We start from the raw sequence: 17,205 nt of genomic DNA, 5'->3' as shown, positions 1-17,205 counted from the left end.
CTTTAAGTGCTTTAACTGAGGCAGGTTTAGCGTCACAGAATTCTTTGTACATAGTAAAACCTAAATTAATGTTTGCTTCCCTTTCCTGTCCACACTGTACTATAAAGTTTACCATCCATAACAGAGAAGTCGGAAGAATCATTATAGTGAACCCGCATAAACATCCCACCTGGATCCAACAATTAATATTTACTTTTCAGCATTTATCCTTTAAAAAAAAATCTTATTTTTCATGTATTTCAGAATAAATTGCAGATAGAAAACATTTCTCAAGAATATTTAAAGAATTCACATCATGAACTAGAGTTGATATTTTTATGGCTGTTTTAAGTAACTGTGTGTGTGTGTGTGTGTGTGTGTGTACAAATCTTAAACATGCCATTCAATGACTTACAACAGACACGTGCCTTTAGAAACCAAGTGGTATCTAAATATTTGTACTTATAAAGGAAGCACGGCATAACCATATGAAAATATTATCCCCATTCAAGGAAGTTCATAATACTATATACTCAATTTCTGATAGGACCAATATTTTAGTAACTTTAAATGAGAAGAGCAATGACTTAAAAAGCAGTTTATATGTATTGAGCACCTCTCGTATGTTAAGCCTTGCGCTAAGCACTTAACAAGCGAGCAGTTTCTTGCTTGCTCCTCATGGCACCTTTATGAGACGTTTATTATGATTCTATCATTTCAAATCTGAGGAAACTGTAGCTTAATGATATTACATAACTAGCCCAAGGTCACACAACTAGTGTCAGCTTTTTCAAATTAATTTACCTTTTCTAAGTCTGCTGAAGAGTTCAATCCTTTCCAATTAGGGCTTGCGCATCCTCAGGCATTTCTCCGATACAGACTTAGACATCAGCAGAGAACAAGTCTGAGCACACCAGGGCACTAAATAATGTATCAGTATATGTTGCAAATTAGCAGATAGTAAAATAAACTAGTGTAAGAAGATTGGAAGCAGATGAGCTGGCTCAGACTCAGAACCTCAATCATATCAATATGGAAAATAGTTTACTTGCCTAAAATGTAATCAGCCTACCAAGGGATTGGTTCTGCTTTCCTATCCTTCTACAGTTCACATGAACACCCAGAAATAATGCCTACTCACTGAGCACTAACTGAGCAAGTACTTACTGTGTGCCTCACGCACTCTTGAATACCTGTGAAGGCTTTTATTGCATATGATGGGTCTCAAGGAGAAAGTGACTTTTTGTGCTGCAAAAGCACTATCGTAGCCATTTCTAAGGGATAGGTTTCTTTTTTAAAAATGTAACATTTATTATGCAGTCATAGCTGCCATTTTTGAACATGTAGATGTCAGTAATTATTTTTAGTATTTGAGATAGACAGATTAAAATAACACCCTGAGATAAAGGAGCAATTCCTATTTTACAATGAATAAGGCAGGGGCTCAGAGGTAATAATAAAGCCAGCGGCCAGCAAGTGCTTCCGGAGGTCCTCTTAGACTCTACTCTTTTTTTTTTTTTGGTACCGGGAACCGAACTCACGACCTTGCGCTTGCCAGGCAGGCGCTTTTGCCGCTGAGCTAAATCCCCAGCCCCACTCTGCTCTCTTAATCACCCAGCAACACTACAGAGAGGCACGGGGCGGAGACGCCACATTGGTGAGCAGAGGTGAGCTTGGCAGGAGAGCTCGGCCTCAGGGAACTCCCCAGAGCCCCCTGCTCTGCCGTCTCTCCAAATACACCTCAGCCACAGGGCTTAAACAGCTGAATTAAGATTTTTAACTTAGATTAGTCTGACTGCCGAAGTTATGCCGTCCCACCATGCCATACTGCTTTCGTATATTACTGCGGTTCCTTTCTACTTACTCTCCTTACGGCCAGCTTGTGATTTTTGCTGAAAATGATAATCATATGTAAATAAGCACACAATTTCAGACAAAAATGCCCTTATAACTTCCTACCTAATAAGAAGTCTTTTCTCATTGCCCACCACCCCTTTTTAAACTTTCAAACTATTACTTCAGTGGAATTCTTAAAACACAAACACAGGGTTGGGGGTGCAGTGCAGGGGTGGAGTACTTGCCTAGTTTAAGTAAAGCCCTGGGTTTGAGCCCCAGCATTGCAAAGAAATCAAAACCAAAACTACAAAAACTCACTGCACAGCCAATCAGATCTCTCCTCAATTTACCTTCAAGCCTCTCAGCTCCCATACACTTGAACCCGTATTCCTGACTCTGGTATCCGGGATTTCATCACCTTCTTTGGCTTTCTTGGCCCCATTTCTCTGCATTCTGTGCATGATCCTCACCTTACACACACACACACACACACACACACACACACACACATACTTCCTCTGATTAAGGATGTTTTTGCCACGACTGTAACAACCAAGTTCTCTCTCATACTGTAGTGACTATGTAACATTATTCCAAATTTTCCCTACCTCCGAAAGTTGTACCTCCAATTATCTGCCATTCCTTTAAATCTCGCAAAGATACTAAACCTAAGTAGACAAACAGCCTTATTTTTATGCCATTCAGTTATTTCTTAAACTATGGAAATTTGCTTTATCATTGCTAAAACACTAAATACAACAGCTGAACTTTCCATTTATGAAACAATAAATTAGTATGGGTCAACAGCAAGTCAGTTACTACAGATCAAATTCAAAATCAGCAGCACTGTCAACTTGGGTGTTCTCTGGATAGAAAGTGAATAGTTACTCAATGAATTGGTACATGAAATGACCAATTTCAACAATTTAAAAAACAAGCTGTAGGTAGTTCTGATTCTATTAATGCAGTATAAGTAAAACTACTGATGTTCTTTCATAATCACTCACCTACAGCATTTGCTTAGTAACATAGGCCATTCAATCAACAAATATTTATTGGCAAACCTTCCACAGAATATTGAGGATACAATAGTGAACAATTCTGTCCTCCCTTCAAGGAGCTTAGAGACTATCAGGCAAAATAGACATGTAAACAGAGGTCATAATCTTTCACCTTGGTCATAATCCTAGATAAGGTAACATAAAAACTTCCTATTGCAGAAAAAATATGTTAGCAAGACTCAAACATTTGTTCTAGTAACATAAGCAGTGCTACTGGAGCATCCAAGTGTTAGAGCAGAAAGAATATAGGTTTCAAATCAGCCTGATGCAGCTTTAAATCTCTTCTCCAGAGCAGCTAATGTGCTATGTAAACATAAGCTAGTTGAATAACCTCTTTAAAAGTAGCTGGGTAAAAGTTATCTTAAAGATTGTCTTGAGGATAATATAAAGCACATAAAGGCATTAATGAGATGTTCAATAGATAGCAAGAATTCAGTTGATTTAGGCCATATTTTTATTTTGCTAAAAAGTTTCTTTCCAACTAAAATTTCCTTTACTATTTAGCAATGATCAAATAGGTAAGCAATTTAGATTCTGTTTCATTTTACAGAAGAAAAGAAAGTCTTCAGTTTGTATTATGGGAAGTCAACATATCTCCTGGGAATGTGTTTAGTAGAGTTCATCTATGTGCTTTGCTAAAATGGGATATTGGAAGCATGAAAGAAAACAAAAGATCTACAAAATCATCAGGTTACCATGAACATAATCACAATTAGGTTTTACTTATAAAAATTTTGTGTCCTAAAGCTTAACATAAATTCTTCATTTGATTCTCAGATTAGTAAAGGCAATAAGCAATCACTGAAGACAGTTTAAAAAAAAAGGTAACTTTTCCCACTCAAGAATAAAAATAGAAAAGTACAAAATCTGCAATATGTATAATTATTTTTCTATGACAATGAATGCTTGGTGTCAAGGAGAAGAGAATTAACCACGCTTGGCTTTTATACCAGTTATTCAAGTAAACAAAGTGAGATTCCTCCCTTTCTCCCCCATACTCTATTTATCTCTATCTGCTCACTCCAAGGCATCCTCGGACAGCATAAGAAGTCAGGGATCACCTAAAGTAATGAATGATCAAAGAGCATGAATTAGCCCCAAATTCACATGTATCTCTAGAGTGAACCAGAGATTTCACCCAGAAGATACAACATTCTAGGCAGACATAATTCTGCTTATAATGAAGTTTTGTCCCAATCAGACTCGAGTGGGTGGAGAGCTCAAATTCTCTGACCTATCTGTAACTGGAGGAAACTGACAGCTGTCTACATCTAGTCATTAGTTTATCAAGAAATCCAGATGTCTAGAAACTCCAAGCCTCGGTACATGCAATAAGCACTGCAATGCTTAGTTCTACTAGAAAAGACCCAGTTAGCTACAGATGATAGGCTCGAGCAGATCTGTCACCCGTTTATACTTTCCCCTCTCGTCCTCCCTCTTCTTTCTGCTCCAGCCCCACAGAGATCCTTGCTGTTTCTAGAACATACTGGGCACGTTCTCTGCTCTCAGCTTTGGTAACTCAATTCCTACGGAGCGCCGAACAAATGCCAACAGAGTGATGGTTGGTTGATACAATTTCATTCTCAAAGTCAAAATAAATACGACCAAATTTACCTTTAACTTAAAAACATTTCCTGAGGTAGAAAATATTTAGTCTGAGCAGTAGCAAAACTGCAACTGCTTTCTGAATTTCACAGTAATACTGCTGCAATCCAAATGTGCATATAATAATGACTATTCTAATGAAAAGCAGAGATGACTTCTCATCTCTGTTTGATCTCAGAGAGGCTTAACACAAGCAGACGGTTGATGGAATTATAATTAGGTCAAAAGCTTTGAAAAGTAGTTAGAGACAATCCCCCAAAAGTTAACCTATTGATGCAATATCCAGTGCATGTGTAACCACAAGAAGAAATGCGCGCGTGTGCATGTGCACACACGCATACACACGCGCGCGCGCGCGCGCGCACACACACACACATACACACCAACCAATTTGAAAGAACAGAGCATAACTACTCTGGAGAATTATCCTTTTAACAGAGTCCTTTTGTCCTCAAAGCTTCTAGCCAATGGTTGTTGTATAGCTCTGCCATTTGGTAGGGAAGAACACCCTCCATGCTGAAGGCAGCCATGAGGCAGTGAAAGCAGGGATGCTTACGGTGAAGGCGTTAGGAAAGGCATTTGCTGATGCTAAGAATTACATATTCTCTTCATGGAGTAATGAAGTGATTTCAAAGTTCACTCTCTGCACTCAAAATTTTATTTGAACACTAGTTCAGATATCAGTGGTATCCATTACAAGCCATGTGCCTTTAACTTGTCATTTAACTTTCTAAGGCTTGGTTTGTAAAATAGGAGTCATCCCGTAGAAGTGACTGTTACTTACATAGAATAATTACATATATATATTTATATACAGTTAATGGATTCAGAGTCCTTAGTAAGTTTGAATTATGCTATAAGTTCTACATTATGTGCTTATGCCAAGCCCAGTACAAATTCTGTTATTATCTTCTAGATGAGGAAACTAAGACACACAGAAGCTCATTTGCCCAAGTATCCACAGCTAGCAAATCCTGGAGCTTGGATGCAAACCATACTGTCAGCCATTCTGTTGGCAGTCTTGAGGAATTTTCTGAAGATTAATGAAACAAACAGAGCACACGCAGCACAATGACTAATCAGCTATTAAAAACCATTAGCCATTTTTATTATTAGCAGGAGGCCTGGGACAACTACTCTCACAGACACGATATAGCAAATATTACATTCGAACCAATTATTTTGTTCATTCTTTGATGGCTTTGGCTTGAGAATAATTTATAAGAGGACAATTTTGTGGCTTAGTCTAAAAATGTTATTTAGAAACTTCTTTACTCATGATGCCCCGTAACCTTCCAGAAACTAAATTATGTGCAGAATGTAAATAATAATAAATTAGATTAGCATGTTTCTATTGACATCAGTATATCTGACCACAGATATATAAATATACCCTTACAATGCAGCCTCAAACCATAATTTTATACACATTCACTCCAGTTCGGATAGTTCTCATCCATAAGATCTCTAAAAGACAGTCTCATTGGATACAATCGTATTTCACCGAGTTAAAATTATAGTCAGAAAAAAATCCAAATTCAGATAATTTGCTAGTTTTCTAAGCTTTGCAGAAATAACAAAACCACTTTAAATAGATTCTAATAATATAAATAGGCAAAACTGAATCAACTTATTATGCTAAAATATGCAAAACAATGAAATAAATTTTAAATGCAGAAAATTTAGCCACCTAATTCAAGATTGCAATCTGTTATCATCTTGGAAATCTGACACACCATTTCAAAATTACTATTTGAATTACCATCAGAATTCCTGAAACTATGCATTTGTAGTGAAAATGCCTATTGCATGTGGTTTTACCTCTCTTGAAGATAAATTTATCTGTGTTAAGACCAGTTTACGCTGCTTTCTGATTTGAATGTGAATTTACAATAGAGAAAACTCACACTTTGAGCTCTTCGTTTCACTCCTACCTCTTTTTTTGTCCTTCCTCTTTCACGAACCCCCAACAACCAAAATAAATACTGGAACGAGCAATATACTGGAATTGAGCAATCTCAGGCTACCATGAACTAAGACAACCAGAGAAAACAGGAAAGAATCCCTGCTTTGCAAACAGGCCCTAATTGGTACGTAAATAAAAAGCCTTTTACTGCTGCAGCTCTGAGTCCTTCTGAATGGCTCCCAACCACTTCCCACCCATAACATAAATACCAACACAAAGCTTTCCCTGAACAGAGGCTTGATTCTTCTCTGTCACACCCCACGCTTTAATGCTCATCTACTAGAAGCATTACCTCCCCAGCACCTAGTTCTTAAAAGTTATGCTGTTTAGCAATCTCTCTGATAAGAAATTTCTGTTCTATCCTGCCCTAGGAAACCAACTGCCCCACGACAGGAGAACAGTTAAAAGAAAGCCAACCATGAGTATTTTTGCAACTATCCGTCAGTGTTTTCTGGGTTACATTTTAATCTAACACTAACTGCAATATTCATTAGCTCATTTAGAAATTTATTATTTCCAACAATAATTTTCTCAATATAAATCAAGCATTTACTTATGCTACTGTTTTACTAATTTTACCTATGTGTATCTTGTAGTTCCAAGATTTACAAATTGGGTAACATCAACAGTTAACTGCAAGAATAATGATTCAAAGAGATGTTGAAATATAAAAATAAACAGCTAAGGGGTTTGAAATATGAAACATTCAAACAGCATCTACAGTTGAAGAACATTTCATCTAGAAAAATTTTAAAGACACATTATTTGAGGCTGTAGCTTAGTGTCTTTTTGTCTTTATCCCTTCTATGAACCATGAAAATAGGTACTAGCCTGTAAGTACAGAAGCTACAAATACCGGGTCTTAGGGTAATTTGGCAGCAGACTTAAGAAGAAACTTAATATTCTCTGCCTCGCCATTCCATTCCCTTCTTGTTTGTTCTTTAGATGAAGTTATGGTTTTTGATACAGGAGATTTTCTTGTTTTCTTAGCCTCTTAATAGGGGCAGGTGGTGGCAGGAAGTAAAAATGGTTCTGAGTGAGAGAAGACGGTCCATATAAACGCATGCAAAGCTAACAAGTATGTAAACCAAATAGAAGTTTTGTTGACCTAATTAATTTCAATTGAGCTGAAACTTTTAAATTGGGCTGCAGAGAAGTCACTTAAATACAAATCATGGGGTGTGTGTGTGTGTGTGTGTGTGTGTGTGTGTGTGTGTACATCTGGAAATATTTGTTACGCAGTTAGGAGAGGTGATTGATATTTTAAAGAGTTTTAAATTTTAATGAATTTCTCTTTCTCATTCTTTTAATTCATTGGTAAACACTGGTGGTTTCAAATTAAATAAGATCTCAAAGAAAGAACAGGAAAATCTATAGTGATTATATACCAGAGAAGCTTGCCAGAGGTTAATGAAGTCACTGATTTTTAAACTTAACTCCTCTAGTGGTAGCTGAGAGGAATGAAATAAGTACATGACAGAACACATAAGTAGCTTGATAAACTGATTCACAAACTTAGTAGCGACCTAGAACTTTCTGATATTGTTTGGATCTAAATAGGCACATACCATGGACCGTGAAGAAAATCTTGATTCCAGATTTTCAAACTATATGTTAGAAATAAAACCAAATATTCAAGTAGATAGACAGAAGTTCCTTCTATGTTTTAGATAATTTATACTGGTACTTCCTAAATTCTCCTTCTAACACACCACAACCTTTTGAAAGCACAGTAATGAACAGTGCCTAAAAACAGGATGAGATGAATAAACTACGTATTTCTCTCAGATTAGCTCTTAAAACTTCATTTCCAAGACATGAAGCAAAGGTTTGTTTTTAGGATAAGAAATGATTTCTAGTAATTTCCTTTGTTGAATGGGTCAAAAGATCACACCAATGTCTCAATTACTTTATTGTTCTAGGCTTATTTTAGTTATGCAAAAATCTTATAAAATGTTGTATTACTGAATATGAATATGCAACCAACCTATGAAATGTAAACATTCAGAAACATATTAGCACTCTACATGTGCTTAAAAAACAAATCACACCTCATTCAGACAAAGCCACCTAAGAGGGCAGTCCTCAAAGAGAGTTTGCTTCAACACTGGGGGATCGTTTTGTAGGAGATGACTTGCCAGCAAAATGTTGAAAAGATGAAAACATCCTACCTCAGTTTCATTTTTCATATTTAAAAAATTAACTATCCGTATTTCATGTTCACTCTTTCCACCATACATTGACATATTCTATTAAGTAAATTACTTTAACATGTTTAGTCTTCCTTATTTTGAAGTCACTTTGAGTGTGTTATCTGGTTTGACAGTACTGGAAGCAACTGTGAAAGATTTGCTGCTATGGCCCCTCTGTGGCTTCCCCGGCTACTCACACTGGAAGGGCCGGCGGGGGCAGTGCGACTGTCCCCACATGCAGTCTGCACTCTGCTGCAGACAGGCTTTCACCTGAAGCCAAATCCCAAGGGGAGAGGGAAGAGGACTTTTTGCTCTTGTTTTATTTGCTCTATTGAAAGCTAGTTACATGCTTCAATTGCTTTCCCATAATCTGAATTTCTCTTTGATTGAGTACTGCATGGGAAGAAGTTTCAAAGGAAAAAGCACTTTCTTCAGAGATTAATTTTTTTTGGCCACCTCAGCAAAGTTTCCACTTCTGATGACAACTACTTTTATTAACACTGTAAATGAAGATATTTACTTTTTAAAAAAAATACGGAACAGTTATAGATAAAAATAATCACTGTGGATATAAATATATTATATCAGAAATTGCTGATTTGATATTTTACCTATTATCACAAATTTTATAGCATTACCAAGTTTCAAAAGGTTTTACTGCTAAATACTAGAATATTATACCAAATGGACAATAAGTTTATAGCATTTAGTTGTATTTATTTGTCTAAAAACTATGTGATAAAAAATCACCTTGATGACTGGGAGCTGATAAAAGAGTTTTTCTATGGATAGATTTCTAAATAGATAATTCTTATGAACTTCTGGTGAAACTTATTTTCTGAGTCCATTCAAGCATCATAAAGATTAGTGAAAAATAAGCAACAATATCTGTGAAGAAGTAATTTTTCAATAGTCTAAGGTAGAAATAATACAGTGCAATAGTAACATATCCTTCCATATGTTGAAGTTATATGCATAGCACCTACGTGACTGCACATAATAGATAGCATACATATAACTCTATGTGTTTAGACTTAGAGCTGTATCAATTAAAATACTCATATGTATGAATTATACAGACATAATTGTAATTATACTATGTTTAAAGTATACTACTTAATTTTTTAGAAAGTGTTATGAACACCTTTCAAGTAACATTGCCTATACTGCAAACTAAAGTTTTCTCTTTTACATACTTATATTTTAATAACCAAATCCACAGAATGCTAGACACACAAATTATTTTACTGATCATATAAAATAATTCAGTCTAATGTTTACATTTAAGCAAATTTAGTTATATTTAGTAACATAATAGAAAGTAAAAAAAAATAATAATTTCAAAATTTCATTGCTCACACAGCAAAATAATGCAAACTGATACTATGCAATGGACATGATTAACAAGGAGATAAAATACACTCAAAGGCTAAAACTGTTATGTGCAAACATGTGAACAGATGTAGGCATATAAAACATGTCTACACATATATGAATCTACATAAAATTAAACCAGTTATGGATGGTACAATAACCTAGTACCATGCAGTCTGCACTAACGAATACTAACTCATAAGTCGAATTACCTAAAGGAGAAATAAGAGTTGAATGGATTTAACAACTGAAATCACAGCCGCCTAATAATAAAGTGAGGAAATGAGGTGGAAAGCAAACAATGAAGAAGGCAGACACTCACCTTCGGTGCCATTGGGAGTCATGGAATTACTATTTATGTGAGAGTTATCGAGTTTGGGACCACTGGGGGAGTCACTACTACCACTCAGATGGCTATGCGGGCTGGTTAGATCCTGCATTTCCATAGACCTAAAGACAAGAAGCCTTCCGTTTGACAGATGTACCAAATTCATGACACCACTATTTAATGCGATAACGACTTGACACGTTCTTTGAAACACATTCACACAAAATCCCATTGTATCTATTTTCTTAGACTCAGAAGAGTTCATCTTGCACTTTGATTTCAGCCATCCTTGCATCACATGTACTATTAAAAGGTGTCACTTGCCCTACCCAGGCAAGCAAACATTTACATGGACTTATTTAAATCTCTTTTTTTCTTTTCTATAGTTTATCAAGACAGATGGTCTAATGTTAGACAATGGCATCTATTTAAATTCTCAGAGAAAAAAATGCAGTCATAGTTTTTTTCTAATATTAAAAAAATACCCAAAGTTGTTATTTTTTTCTAAAAGAAAAGGCAAATATATAAACAAGTACAACAGAAATAAATCACTTTTCTATGGAATCTGTTTCATCTAATAAGTTAGCACTGTATACTCCCTTATAATTTACCACCCAATTGTAATTTAATGGGTCTCCAAACCAAATAAAACACTTGAAACCTATAGTCTAGTGACAGGGAATGAGATAGTCCTGATGCATGTGTTTACTCTGGCAAACTACTTAATTGTTCCTCTGTTTCCCTTGAAACAAATGCAGCATTAAAACATTATGATGTCGGCTCACTTGTTTGCTTTGTGGATTACATACAGCGTGTCCAATTGAAAAGGGATAAGGCCAACATACAGTGAGTCCTGTGAGCATTAGCACTTGGAATATCTCAGCTGTCACTTAGGGAAAGAAGGACAATTCTGCTTCAGTGCTATCATTCTGCATTTTTACCAGACAAAAACAATTCAATCCCTCCCCCTCAAAAGTTCTTAGACTCAGGAGTCTCATTCTGTAAAAGGTAAAAAAGCCACTCTTCATGTTCATAAGTTTCGAACTAGACACTTGTATTTAAATCTCTTATTAATGAAGAGCATATTCCTGAAAGTTACCCAAAACATCTAGATACCATCTGTATTCTGACAGCCAAGTTTTTAAATCCAAGGCCCATTTGCTTTATTTTAAACTTTATGTGTTTCTAAAATAATAATAAAGGAGGAGTTTAATGTTACACAGAAGAAGGTAATATTTGCTGCTCACCCTTACCAGGTCAATAACATGAACAGTCATTTTAAGTTTGGAGGCTGTACTTTAATGGACTATGGATATCAGTTTTTAAAACAATTTAACATGAGTCAGTTTACTTCGTGAGTCTCCCAAATTCAAACTAGAAATGTTTTCAAATCCATTTTTCTCTCTCCTAATTCTCATTCCACACTCACAGCTTTCTTAACACCAGAAAGTTTATCCCACAATCACTGTCAAACTGATCTTCCTATTTCTTCCCTAAATACTTAAACATCTTTCGAAACCATGCACGCGCGCGCCCGCACAAACACACACACATATATATGCACACATAAAACGTTAAGTAATTTATAACCAGGCTGCTGCTATTAATAGCAATAATTAAGACATACCAGACAAAAATAGACCTGGGTCACAGAAAGGTAATCTACAAAAATGTTGAATATCAATAATATCCTTACCTGCAACTTGAGGAAACAACAACATCGGAACTGGTTTGAGGTGTTTGCACCTGTGGTCAGGGGTAAAAAATTAAAAGCTATTGTTACTGTGCTTCGTGTCAGCTCTTAATTATACAGAGCACATGGCTGCGCCGACAATGCTCTCTTTTAACCAAAAGAGAAAGAGGAGGATAGTGCAGCAGTGAAAGGCATATTGTCTTTAAGTTGAGGTCTCCACTGTTGTTTCCTCCTGCAGGTCTATCCTCCTCCTCCCCTTGTCAGGGGGGAAGGCAGCCAAATGACGGGATAGTGATTCATCACTGGCCTATGACAGCTGCAAACGGGATTACCCCTCCCCCAATCAACATGCAAAGCAGCCTTGCCCAGGCAGCTTGGAAAAGGTGCTTGGAAAAAATAGCTATTAACAAAATGAGTGTATTTAACAGCAGTAGTTCAGGCAATAACCACCTCCCCTCAAAAGATCTTTCATCTTCTGTTATCACCAGCTAAAACAGAGCTCCCGCCCACCCCTTTGACTCCTGAGGATTTCTTAGCCTTATCATGATGATTTTCTCCCACGTTTACTTTGTCATTTAACAATCACTAAAACAGCTCCTGGGCAACTTTCAGGCAATGCTGGACTAAGAATAAATGGCAAAGATGAATTTTCATGCCCAAAGCTACCTCACTGAGCAAAATACTTATTTATCCATGCCAATTAAAATTCAATGAGTGCCTGTGCCGGGCAGCACAGAAAGTTTGTGTGTTTATTCACTTGGGTGGATTTCCCATCTTGTAGACAGAAAAAAAGAATGCATAGCGGTATAATCAGTTCAACATCCCAGTTAGCCAGCATGTTAGTCTCTTTGTTTGTAAATGCATCTAGATTTGGGGACTCCACTAAGGTGCAGGGTTTAGCAGAGGCACCATTAACCATCAGCAGGTGATAAAGCTCAGGTGAGGAAGCCTGCTGGCTTGCGAGATCAGGCTAACACCTCCGCAGGCAGGGAGCAAGGGGCACTCTGCATAATGTTTAAAATGGCTCAGAATTCCAAATCTTTGATGTGCATTTTCGCTCAACCTGAACTGACATCAATTAGGGCTACAGAACAAAGATGAGAACTGAAGCATCTCAAATGACATTAAAATTATCCAACCAAGCATCTTCTGTTGAGTCCTGTTGTTTTTAAATTATGATTTATGAAATTAAGAAATAATACCTGTCTAGCAAGAATAAAGCATCAGTAAGGTCTAAATGTCTTGGTATGTGCAGGATGAGGAAAAACAATTTTTAAAAGGTGCATAAGTAGAAATTAAACATTAATAGCTGTGTATGTGCCATGCTGTGATAACAGGTTTCTGCGATTTTTGTTAAAATTAATGTTCTCACACCAGATAAAATGTTCTCACACAAGTTCCTTTTAGAAACTGGAGCAATATAACTCAAGGATAAACACCCCCACCCTTTTATACACCTGGAATAAATTATAGGTGAGAACTAACTTAGTTTTAAGAACTCTCTTGGCTTAATTATGAGAGTGTGTAAAGTATACTTTCTGTTAAATGTTAAAATCCATTTCCATTTTAACATCAGCTAGAAAGCATAATACTAGACTCCTTGTGTAGTTTGGAAGTTTGGTTATATTTATATTTGAGGCTTAACCTGTCCTATCTAAATTTAAAGGTCTATTGTTGCTAATTTAAAAAAATGGACTTCACAACAAGAGTTAGCCTAATATATTTCCTCACTGAAAAAATGCATTTTCACAACAACATATTTCTGTTATGCTAGCACAAGCCAGTCTCTACTGTACTTTCATACAATGTTTGAAAGCCCATTCCACGATCTTCATTTCATTAAGTATACTTCAGATATATTCTTTTGTGTCTCAAGGATTATTTAAACCATGTGTTGTGTGTTACTGTATTTAAAAATGACTCTTTAATCAAAATAACTTTAAAACAACTAATCCTCACTTAGGCTGGTCAGCTGAATCCACATCGTGGTCCAGGAAAAATAAATCTACTCTCAAGAATGCGAATGCAGACAACAATTAGACACAGATGTGAGCAAAATTAGTTACAGTTTACAAAATGCTACACTTCACATGCTTTTAGTTTTTTATGTGTAGTACAAGATTACAGTGCAGTAAGGAAACATACTCTTATAATGACTTATCTAAAAAGAACACCTATTTCTGATTGGTGTTAATTTTCTCTTATGTTTGACAATTTCTGTGGAAATCTCTGTAATTTAAAGGTCCAAAATCATAATCTGTTTCAAAAATAATCAGGGATATTTTTGTTCAAAAAAAGAGAAAAAAAAATTCCATGGCTTCCAGACATTCGGTAAACTCACATTTTCTGCTTTATCCCCCATACATTTAATATGTTTCTTATTTCCTAATCTGGTATTTTTAATTTAAATACTTCCATGCATGCAAAAATATTTCCCATTATATAAATGGTCATCTTATATTACAATGAAGTCACTGCACCTTAATGCTTCTTAAACGCTCTTTCTACAGAACACACATAGTAGCATATTGGCAGAGCTGTGAAAATACAAAGGGAAAAGATAGCAGAACTCCTTAGAATTTAAAATTCAAGAATCCTAAACTAGTAACTTTGACTTCTGATTAGTTAATGAGATCTTTTAAGTTTGCCTTTTTTCTAATTAAATTTATAATTCTTCACAGATGGAACTTTTGTTGATGTTCAATTTGTCTCTCTCATTTCGTTAAACCTCACATAGTACTTCGCCAATCCATTGAATAGCCACATTAAATCTGTTAATACCATGCTCTTCAACCCCAGAAATTATTTCCAGAAGGCAAACTTGCTTTGAGAGATCATCAAACAAGACTTAAGGTACACATTTTATCACATTTTCCCTACCACAGAGCTCAGGATGCAGAGCAAAATCATGACTTTTGCACTGTTTATTATACTTTGCTAAATTACAAATCAAAAGCATCTGACAGAAGATCATGTATGAAGCCAAAAAGTTAATAATGTTCTGTGAAAAGTAAACTGTAAATGGAAAGGGATTCTAAATCTCAGCAGCACAGAGAAAATAAAATGTAGGTACTTGTCTAAATTATGGGTTTTCCATAGGCTTTTTTGCTTGCTAGAAGCAATTTTTATAAAATGACTATAATTTAAAACTTTTTTTAAATGAAAAGAAATTTTCAAAGTGAAAGTACTGAACTTATCTAAATAAATACAGTTGGCAGGAGAGCTAGTTTTGTCCAACCACAGATCAACCTGAGTACTTCCACATTTGAAAGACAATGGTAATTTTCTAATCAGAATACATTTTGTAGGAAATAAACGTGCCTTAGATATAGATCCACTTTTTAAGCAGCAAAAAAATCCTGTCAAAATTTCTCTTCAGTCAGTACTTCCTACTGTGGTGTCAGCATTGTAATTAAAATCCAAATTTTTAAAATAAAAACTTAACCTTAAAATTGAAAAGAATTTCTAGGGAGGGGTAGATTTTTAAATGTTAGCAGTACACTTCCTTCTTTATCAGACCTCATAAGGTAAATATTTACATTTTATTGCTGCTTATTTTACTGGAATATTCATTTGCAGTATCTCATTTAAAGGAAATGATAAAATAGCATTCTTATGAAACCAAAAACAAGTTTTTAAACCACAACTGATTCTACCTATGACTTAAGGGTGATTTTCAAAATTACCATTGATTGAAAATGTGGAAATGCTTCTGGTATCTGATTAAATAGAAGTATCCTCATTGAAAGTATGTCTCTTGCCAGTGTAGTCTTATGGAATAAATGTTCACACTCAAATGGACATTTTCTTTTGAGAAAATCATTTATCATGTCTGTGAAACCCACACAGCAGTTGACTTCCATGTGGCACTCTCAGACTGAACAGTGGCTCAATGAGGCTCCTATGTCTGTCACCGCGGAGAATTTTCAAAGACTGGAAATCTATGGCCGCTCGCTCACTCACGAGAACCTTGGGCCTCAGCAGAACTCAGGCATGGAGAAAGTCAGATATCAAATTTTGACCACTGAAAGGCCTTACTGCTCACTGTGTGTCTGTCCTCAAACCCCAGCAAGGGTAAAGACTCACACAAGCAGAACGTAAAACCTACTCTGAGAGACACTTTACAAAGCCATTCCAAACCTACACAGCTACGCTATGTGCTTTGCTGCCAATTTTTTGTACCCTTTGCCATTTTAAGAAAGAAAACAGAAAAAGCTTCTCCAAATTCAATGACATCTCTGAATTTAATGAATTCTTGCAAATGCTATACTTAAATGTGTAAAAGCTCCTCCCAAGAAATATAAACTCGTGAGTCATTAGCAATTCAAAATACTGATTTTGAATGGCAAACATTCTGAGTGGTAATTCCAAAGCTGAAGAATCCAGATTTTTAACTTCAAGGTCCATTTAATTCATTTAAAGTGTCAATACATGACAAATTAACTAGCCTCATGCTTATTGGATCACCATTTGGAGATGAGCCTGCTTAATGCAACGTTTGGAAAATCTGTTTACTGAAGCAAATAAATGAATTTGCTTAAAAAGTGGTTATCAATTCCTTGTCATCTGTTGTCCTTTCAAATGTTTAACCTTTCCGCATTTTTTCCATAGTAAGCTAAAGTGCATAGCAAAAATCATCTATGTGTTACTACAGACGTATATATACCATTTTAATCACACAGTATTTGAGGCTTGTATACAAAAGACATATGCAATACTCTCCTTCAAGAATATGGCCTTCTTTTATAGTTATTTATGTAAATCATAACAGAGGTAATCATTAACAATTTGCAATTATCTCTTGATGATTCTAATCGTCCGGATAGTTTGGGGGTTAAAAACTATACTTCTGTGATGGAACCCTGGGGCTAAGAAAGTATCAGGTAGAAGTGTCACCCTTTTCCTCACGCCGTAATGTTTCTCTTCTAAAATAAATCAAAACAATAATAAAAGCGCGCCTGTTACCCCGGGCTTCGCCCACAGGACAGCTGTCGGCAGTCACCACAATTTTTCCAACAGGCATCTTGTACTTACGGCGTCACATCTGCGGCATCCACCCGTCTAACGCGCTCCCGGAGTCCTCCGCTTTAGCGAGCCTCGGCTCCTGACATAGCCCTGCGGCGGGGCGGGGAGCGCAGGGCGCGCGGCGCGCTCAGCGGGGCTGCGGCGCT

The 17,205-nt window shown here is 36.2% G+C and overlaps 1 protein-coding gene across 13 annotated transcripts in view; it reads right to left on the bottom strand.

Annotated features, from left to right (window-relative positions):
- Eya1 (EYA transcriptional coactivator and phosphatase 1) overlaps positions 1-17,205 on the bottom strand; it is a 318,971-nt gene that overhangs the window by 141,940 nt on the left and 159,826 nt on the right. For 8 of the 13 annotated variants that reach the window (XM_013518211.1, XM_013518210.1, XM_013518208.1 and 5 more), the window contains exons 3-4: positions 12,038-12,087; positions 10,336-10,463 (exon numbers count right to left, since the gene is read on the bottom strand). The exons of 1 other annotated variant lie outside the window; for it this stretch is intronic. In XM_013518211.1, the coding sequence (XP_013373665.1) occupies positions 10,336-10,463; positions 12,038-12,087 (178 nt within the window). Of the gene's footprint in view, positions 1-10,335; positions 10,464-12,037; positions 12,088-17,068; positions 17,200-17,205 lie in introns of those variants that run through there. 4 more of the 13 variants (XM_013518206.1, XM_013518212.1, XM_013518209.1 and 1 more) reach the window with 4 other exon arrangements.

This window comes from Chinchilla lanigera, unplaced genomic scaffold (genome assembly GCF_000276665.1).
Source record: "Chinchilla lanigera isolate Chin_1 unplaced genomic scaffold, ChiLan1.0 scaffold00043, whole genome shotgun sequence".
Classification (NCBI taxonomy): domain Eukaryota; kingdom Metazoa; phylum Chordata; class Mammalia; order Rodentia; family Chinchillidae; genus Chinchilla; species Chinchilla lanigera.
This window is presented reverse-complemented; position numbering and strand designations above follow the sequence as displayed.